The sequence below is a fragment of the Mandrillus leucophaeus genome, unplaced genomic scaffold, assembly GCF_000951045.1.
Source record: "Mandrillus leucophaeus isolate KB7577 unplaced genomic scaffold, Mleu.le_1.0 Scaffold24, whole genome shotgun sequence".
Classification (NCBI taxonomy): Eukaryota; Metazoa; Chordata; class Mammalia; order Primates; family Cercopithecidae; genus Mandrillus; species Mandrillus leucophaeus.
In genome coordinates, this window is record NW_012102476.1 from 4,228,876 (window position 1) to 4,237,493 (window position 8,618).

Genomic DNA, 8,618 nt, shown 5'->3' on the forward strand with positions numbered 1-8,618 from the left:
CCTGCCCTTCCACTCCTGTGGGACGTCAGAGAGCTATGGGGCTCCCTGGATACCAACTGGCTCCTGAGGCCTGGAGGTGGGTGGTCTTCTGGGAGAAGGAAGTCCCTTGCAGGTGGTGGAGGGGGACAGGATGAGGGTTTTTCCCCAGGGTGTCGTTGGCCCCTGCCCCCACTTCTGTTCCTTAACTAACCAGGGCCCTCCTACCCACTGTGCCCCTCCTCCTGCCACGTGGAGGCCCTGAATCATTATTTCAACTAACCCCTGGGAGGGTGAGCACCTTCTGTGCTGTGTCCCCAGCCTTTCACTTCCCCTCGACGCGCTGCTCAGGGATGACCTTCGGCACCGTGCTTCTTCTGAGTGGTGAGTGGGGCCAGGGGGCTGGGGAGAAGCTTGGAGGGATTCTGAGGGGACTCCATCTGGGAGGGCAGGCTGGGGGCTGGTGGAAGGCTCCCACCACTCTCATGAGTAGCTGAGGCAGGGGAGTGCTTCGTGTGCGAGTGGCCCAGAGTCGGGAGAGTGTGACCTGGACGAAGAGGAGCTCAGGGGCTGTGCTCACATGGCGACTAAGCTACCTCTTCAGCTGGCTATGTTGTCCCAGGCTTCCCCGCTCCCGCTGATGGGGTCCCTGGTGTGGGCGAGAGAGGTCTCCCCAGCCTCCCCCGGGAATGGAAGGCCACAGAAGCCACCAGAGAGGGGGAAAGGTTGGACATCATCTCCCTGGGCCTGTTTCCCCCAAGTCCTGACTGCACGTAGGGAAGAGTCCCCCTGCTGAAAACTGCATCAGAGCCACATTCACGTGCCATCAAAAATCAGGCTTGGCCGGGCGCGCTGGCTCATGCCTATAATCCCAGCACTTTGGGAGGCACTTTGGGAGGGAGATGGGCAGATCCCCTGAGGTCAGGAGTTTGTGACCAGCCTGGCCAACATGGTGAAACCCCATCTTTACCAAAAATACGAAAATTAGCGGGGCATGGCGGCATGCACTTGTAATCCCAGCTACTTGGGAAGCTGAGGCAGGAGAATCGCTTGAACCCAGGATGGAGGTTGCAATGAGCTGAGATTGTGCCACTGCACTCCAGCCTGGGCAACAGAGCGAGACTCCATCCCCAAAAAAAAACAACAAAAAAAAAGAGGCTGGGAGGTCTGAGGGATTGGGGCTTCTTTAACTCTCACTCCCTCCCACCCCCACCAAATATTCTTCAGTCCTGGCTTCTTTTCATGGATTCAACCTGGATGTGGAGGAGCCCACCATCTTCCAGGAGGATGCAGGCGGCTTTGGGCAGAGCGTGGTGCAGTTTGGTGGATCTCGGTAGGCTGCACTCACCCTCCTTCCCCAACCTCCACTGCATCATGTCCTGTGGATGGGTACACACGGGTTACCCCAGGGAGGCGTCCTGGAGGAAGGGCAGCAGGGGTAAGACGTCTTTCCTTGGCTCCTTGGAGGCCCTGATACCAGCATGTATTATTCTCAATCCCAGGAAGGGCCACAAAACTCTAGACAAGACCCCACCTTATCTCAGGAGGGAGGCCTTGAACCTGCCTTCTAGGCAGGGCCCACTTCTTGGGGGCCAGTGCAGTCACACAGGGCCCACACTCATTAAGTCTGGAGTTTAATGTTCTGCCCTGAACCTCTTGAAATTCCTGATGATTTTTATTTTTATTTTTACTCCAGTTCTGTTGCCCAAGCTGGAGTGCAGTGGTGCAATCACAGCTTACTGCAGCCTCAAACTCCCGGGCAAAGTGATCCTCTCACCTCAGCCTCCTGAATAGCTGGGACCACAGGTGCATGCCATCATGCCTGTTTTTTGTTTTGTTTTGTTTTGTTTTGCTTTTTATAGAGACAGAGTCTTGCTATGTTGTCCAGACTGGCTGAACTCCTGGGCTCAAGCAGTCCTCCTGCCTTGGCCTCCCAAAGTGCTGGGATTACAGGTGTGAGCCACTCTGCCTTGCCAATTCTTGATTTTATCTGTGCATTTGTGTTTTGTAAGTAAAGAATGATGGCAGGGCTGGGCACCATGACTCACGCCTATAATCCCAACATTTTGGGAGGCCGAGGCAGGCACATCATCTGAGGTCAGAGGCAGGCACATCATCTGAGGTCAGGAGTTTGAGACCAATTTGGCCAACACAGCAAAACCTCGTCTCTACTAAAAATGCAAAAAAAAAAAAAAAAAAATTAGCTGGGCATGGTGGCAGGCACCTGTAATCCCAGATACTTAGGAGGCTGAGACAGGAGAATCGCTTGAACCTGGGAGGTGGAGGTTGCAGTGAGCCGAGATCGTGCCACTGCACTCCAGTCTGGGTGACAGAGTGAGACTCCGCCAAAATAAAAAAAAGAATTATGGGAGAAGGGAGATGCACTGGGGGTTTGGAGCCTTAGCTCAGCAGCAGCCCCACCTGCCACCACCTCCTAGGGAAGGGGTATCAGCTGCTGGCTCCCCCACCCACATGGGAGCAATGACCACTGTCACCTTCCACCCCTGGCATGAGCTGAGTAAAGTCAGTTAGGTGCGCTCACCTGGGAGTACCCTGAGGGAGTGGGACACTGCATAGCAAATTAAAAAACCCCAGGACAGGTTGAGGGAGAAAGCAGAAGAAAGGTAAGAGCCCCTCAAGCCCAAGAGACCCCACATGTTTCTTACGAATTGGGACCCACAAATGATGAGCCTGCCCCCGCTTCCAGGAGCTCACATTCTCCTGCCCCAGAGAGTTCCAGTCACAGTGTGACACAGGCGTCACCAAGGTCTGGGGGGCGCAGACAGGGAGACAGCAGACCCAGGGGGGCTCCATGGAGGAAGTGGTGCTGGCAGTGAGCCCCAGTGGACAGGAAGGCTCAGTTGGTCACAAGGAGCTGTGAGAGGTCACCGAGCTCCAGCCGCACATCCCTCTCCCTTCCTCATGTGACCGGCAGTCTGGGGGGATGGAAGCAAGTGCCAGGCACCAGGGTTTTGTTTCTATTTATTGCAAAATGTGGCCAACTGAAGTGCACGAATCCGAAAGACCCAATTTGATGAGAGATACACATGTTTGTGCCTGGGTGAGCCCCACCTAGGTCAGCTGCTCCTGTGTAAAATCCCACAGGCACAGGGCTGCCATGGACCCCTTCTCATTACCCAACAAACCCAGAGAACCAGTGGTCAGACTTCTGTCACCATCAGTTTTTTAGGCCACATTTTAAAAAAAGAATACATTGGCTGAGTGTGGTGGCTCATGCCTATAATCCTAGCACTTTGGGAGGCTGAGGTGGGTGGATCACCTAAGGTCAAGAGTTCAACACCAGCCTGACCAATATGGTGAAACCCCGTCTCTACTGAAAAATACAAAAATTAGCCTGGTGTGATGCCTGTAATCCCAGTTAGCTGGGTGACTGAAACAGGAGATTCGCTTGAACCTGGAAGGTGGAGGTTGCAATGAGCCGAGATCACGCCATTGTACTCCAGCCTGGGCGACAGAGTGAAACTCCGTCTCAAAAAACATGTGGGTTGATGGGCTACACTAAAGGTTTGCTCATCGTTTGTATCAGCAGGTTCCAAACTGCTGCCTCTCTAGCCAATGCTCAGATTTTCATCACAAAGCCTTAGGCATCCCCTGAATCATGACGCACAGGGACTGTAGCTTTCTGTAAAGGAGCGGCACCTAGAAGGAGCCCTCACATGGCCATTTAATGAAACCTTGCTTGGCGCATTAACATACACCAGTATTTGTCTGTTTTTCTCACCGGGGTGAGGAGATTGTGGGTAGTGAGAAAACATTTCCGAAATTAAAAAACTTTCCCACTCAGGGATTTTTGCAAATAAACCATGGACTCTACATAACTCTAGATATAGTTATGGATCCTAGTACACTGCTTTACCAATTGAAATTGCTTATATAATATTTAAATTGGTCCAGTGAATTACAGAATTAACTATTGGTTTTGAAAGCACATGTCTTCAGGAAATCGTTCCAATTAACTTGAGATGATCTTATTTCTTGGGTGATTCAAAATAATGGCAACTCAGAAACGCAATGTACTTACCCATGATTGGGAAATGCCATTTTGGTCTTTAAATAGTTTTCTCTTTGGTGAATGTTAAAAAAAAATTCTAAACATAAATACACACATACGTACGTATGCACACTCAAAACCAAATAAACCCCAGCGTGACCCCTGGGCATCTGTGGGTTATACTCGGGCCCTGATTTCTGAATATTCTGCCAAATGGCAAATGCCAGGAGATTTCCCTCACGAAGTCTCACTTCCCCATGGAGGGACACTTCCTCGCCCCCGGTGCCTGCTGCTCCCACCGTTCCTGTGGCTACAGTGACATGGCCACGGTTGTGTCTCTAGACTTGTGGTGGCAGCACCCCTGGAGGTGGTGGCGGCCAACCAGACGGGACGGCTGTATGACTGCACAGCTGCCACCGGCGTGTGCCAGTCCATCCCGCTGCACAGTGAGTGACCACCTGGGAATCGGGCCCCTCAACCCTCCTGGACCCAACTGTGCCCCTGCTTAGCTTCCAGTCCAGACCCTCCCCCCAAATAAGTGTGTGCTGTGAGTGAGACCCCACGTGTCTGCCCTCGCAGTCCACCCCGAGGCCGTGAACATGTCCTTGGGCCTGACCCTAGCAGCCTCCACCAATCGCTCCTGGCTTCTGGTGAGTGAGTGCTTTGGGCCACGGTGGCGGGGAGGGGGGTTGTAGGGGAGGAGGCTGGGGCTGGGGGTGAAGGAGGAGGGGGTGCTAGGGGCTCCTGGCTCACAGGTTCCTGCCTCCAGGCCTGTGGCCCGACCCTGCACAGAGTCTGTGGGGAGAACTCATACTCAAAGGGTTCCTGCCTCCTGCTGGGCTCGCACTGGGAGATCATCCAGACAGTCCCCGACGCCCTGCCAGGTAGGTTCCCGGCAGGCCACGGTTCCCTGTGGAGCACATGCTGGCACTGAGGGTGAGCAGGCATGAGGCCTGTGTTTGGGCTCATGTGCCCTCCCTGGAGGGCCAAGTGTGGCTGGGACAGAAGCCAGGAGGGGAGGGCGGCTCAGGCAGGAGCCCTGCTGCTCCAGGGTAGAAGTTCTTTGTAGGGTTTTTCTTTACAATTTTTTTCTTTATAAGACAGGGTCCCCGCCGGGCACGGTGGCTTAGGCCTGTAATCCCAGCACTTTATGAGGCTGAGGTGGGAGGATCACCTGAGGTCAGCAGTTCGAGACCAACCTGGCCAATGTGGTGAAACCCCTCTCTACTAAAAATGCAAAAATTAGCTGGGTGTTGTGGTGTGCACCTGTAATCCCAGCCATTCGGGAGACTGAGGCAGGAGAATCACTTGAACCCAGGAGGCGGAGGTTGCAGTGAGCTGAGATTGTGCCATTGCACTTCAGCCTGGGTGACAAGAGCAAAACTCCATCTCAAAAAAACAAAAAACAGAGTCTCTGTCAGGCTGCATGCACCACCACACCCTGTTAATTTTTTTGAGACAGAGTCTTGCTATGTCACCCAGGCTGGAGTGCAGTAGTGCAATCATAGCTCACTGCAGCCTCGAACTCCTGGGCTCAAGTGATCCTCCTCCCTTAGCCTACCAAGTAGTTGGGACTGCAGGTACATGCATCACACCTGGCTAATTTTAAAATATTGTGTTTTTGTAGAGATGGGAGTCTTGCTATGTTGCCCAGGCTGATCTTGAACTCCTGGGCTCAAATAATCCTCTGCCACAGACTCTCAAAGTGTTGGGATGACAGGCATGAGTCCTCATGCCCGGTTTGAGGAGTGAAAGTTCTAATGGGGGCAGAGAGAAAGTTCTGATTCAGACCAGAGAGGCCATGACCACAGGCATGCTGGGCCTTTAGACAAAGGTGGAGCAGCAGCAGAAACATTCCCAGAGCAAATGGTGAGGGTGGAGTGTATGGAGGGGACTGAGGGAAGGGGGAAGGGACATCCAGGGCTTTTGGGGGGGATCATGCCCAGCCTGAGATGTCTGTGAAGCCAGGTTAGGGAGGTGGCACTTAAAAACAAGGGGTAAATGTCTTCTCACAGCTGTCTCTGGAACTCATGAGGTGGGGTGCCTGATGCAAATGGGACTGGAGCATAAACCTGTGTGCAGGCAAGGAGGGTGTGGGTCCAAGTGGAATGGACCAGGGTCCACTGAACATCACCTGTGTGCCAGGCAGTGCTGAGTACCTGGTAGGAATCACCTTATTGCATCTTCACAACATCCTGGGTGGTGGGCAGGCCCATTCCCATTTTACAGATGAGAAAACCAAGGTTCAGATAGCTAAGTTCCCATCAATAGAAAGAGGCAGAGCCGAGAGCTTGAGCCATCCTTGCCTGATTGGTGGGGTCATTTTTCAAAAGGACATGTCCAGGCTTCTGCTAGTGGAAGCCCAGGGGATACAATAAAAAGACCAAGAAAACAGAAGAGACATTGTGAGAGGATTTGCCACAGACCTGGCTTGAGAGAGGATGAGAGGGTGGTTTCTTGATGCAGCTGAAAAAACAAGCACCAGTGTAAGACATTGGCTGCCCAGATGTGGGCAAAAAGGGGGAACTCCTGGGGAATCTGCAACCTGCCCCATGGATATCAAGATTTGCTGGTGATTGAAGAAGCAGGAAGGGAGGTGACCTTCTGTTTCTCCCCAGCACCCTTGAAGCACCAAGTGGTTGAGCAGGTGGGGTGGGGGAGAGGAAAGAGGAAAAGGCATTTTTTTCTGCAGTGGTGGGCGCGGGGCAGAAACCACAGCCCTGCGGTGTGGGCCTCACACCTTAGTGCTCTGATGGCCTGATCTCCCAACGCCCTGTGGGCAGCACAGGATGTGGCTGCTGGTGGAGATACCAACTGGGCCCTGAACACAGGCCACACCCCCCATGAGCCTGGGGACAGCATGAAAATTCTTGTTTGTTTATGTGCATATGATGTGTCCTCATGATTGCAGAGCGAACTCTACAGACTCTGAGGTCACTTGGGAATGTTCCTTTTTTTTTTTTTGCAACAGAGTCTTACTCTGTCCCCTAGGCTGGAGTGCAATGGCACAATCTCGGCTCACTGCAGCCTCTGCCTCCCGGGTTCAAGTGATTCTCCTGCCTCAGCCTCCCAAATAGCTAGGATTACAGGCACCCGCCACCATGCCTGGCTAATTTTTTTGTATTTTTAGTAGAGATGGGGTTTCACCATGTTGGCCAGGCTGGTTTCGAACTCCTGGCCTCAAGTAATCCACCCACCTCAGCGTCCCAAAGTGCTAGGATTACAGGTGTGAGCCACCACGCCCAACTGGGAATGTTCTTGGGTGCTGCTTCCATGGGAGCGTGAAGGGTGGACGCAATGCAATCATAACAGAGGCCCAAGGCCAGCACAGGGGTGCTTGTCTGTCATCCCAGCGCTTTGGGAGGCCGAGGTGGGTGGATCATTAGAGCCCAGGAGTTTGAGATCAGCCTGGGCAACATGATGAAACTCCGTCTCTACAAAAATATACAAAAATTAGCCAGGCAAGGCGGTGCACGCCTGTAGTACCAGCTACTCAGGAGGCTGAGGTGGGAGAATTGCCTGAGCCTGGGGAGGTTGAGGCTGCACTGACCTGTGATCACACCACTATACTCCAGCCTGGGTGACAGTGAGACTCTGCCTCAAAAAAACAAAAAATGAAAAAACCAGAGGCCTCAGCCAATGCCTGGGGGGCTCAGAGTGCAGCTGGCCCTTCAGACACTGAACCAGTCATTGGTAAAGGCTACCTCCAGGTGCAGGAGGTGTCCCCATGGGCAAGAGCTCCCCTCTGCCTAGCATGATTCCTGGGAAGGGACTCAGCTCAGAGCCAACTCCACATAGCTGGAAATGAGGACCTCTGATCTGACCGGGGATTAGGGCTGGGTCTGGGGTGGATCCCTGCCCCACCCCCACAGCAGCCTACAGGCATATCCTACAGGCCTCGAAGGTGCCTGGCACATGGTGAGAATTGTGCCAGTGGTTGACCCTGGCGGAGGGCCAGGACTTGTCTCCAGCATCCATGTGTGTGTTGCTTTATCCTTGCAGTAATCCCACATGGCAGCCACTGCTATTACCTTCATTTTACAGAAAGGGACACTGAAGTCCAGAGAAGTTAAGTAATGTGCCTGAATTCACCAATTAGCACATGGCTGAGCTGGGGTTTAGCCCAGGCACACTGGCTCCAGAACACGCACCCTGAACCACTTTGCTAGACATTCACCCGTGATGCTTGTGGCACCCCTAGCATCTGTATTTGATGAATATTTGTTGATTAAATGAATGAGGAGCCCACCTGGGCCCTGGGTTCTCATCTCCCTCTTTCCAGGCCATGTGGGAGGGAGGGAGCAGGGGGCTGGGGTGGCAGATTGGGGCCTCCTCCAAGGAGGGGTCGGAAACCAGGTGGGGATGCCAAGAACAGCTCCCAGGTTCTGTTGAGCAGGAGCTGCAGGACAGGGCTGGGCCCCCACAGTGCGTCTCCAATTCCTCCCCATTCCCCCACAGAGTGTCCACATCAAGAGATGGACATCGTCTTCCTGATCGATGGCTCTGGAAGCATTAACCAAAATGACTTTAACCAGATGAAGGGCTTTGTCCAAGCTGTCATGGACCAGTTTGCGGGCACTGACACCCTGGTGAAGACTGGGCACCTGGGGCTGGGGGTTGGGGGACGGGG

The 8,618-nt window shown here is 53.4% G+C and overlaps 1 protein-coding gene across 1 annotated transcript in view; it reads left to right on the forward strand.

Annotated features, from left to right (window-relative positions):
* Positions 1–287: 287 nt before the first annotated feature.
* Positions 288–8,618, forward strand: part of ITGAD (integrin, alpha D) — a 32,116-nt gene continuing 23,785 nt past the window's right edge. The window contains exons 1-6 of the mRNA XM_011982557.1: positions 288–360; positions 1,204–1,309; positions 4,331–4,434; positions 4,568–4,638; positions 4,758–4,872; positions 8,447–8,577. Coding sequence (XP_011837947.1) covers positions 330–360; positions 1,204–1,309; positions 4,331–4,434; positions 4,568–4,638; positions 4,758–4,872; positions 8,447–8,577 — 558 coding nt within the window. The 5' untranslated portion in view covers positions 288–329. The remainder of the gene's footprint in view (positions 361–1,203; positions 1,310–4,330; positions 4,435–4,567; positions 4,639–4,757; positions 4,873–8,446; positions 8,578–8,618) is intronic.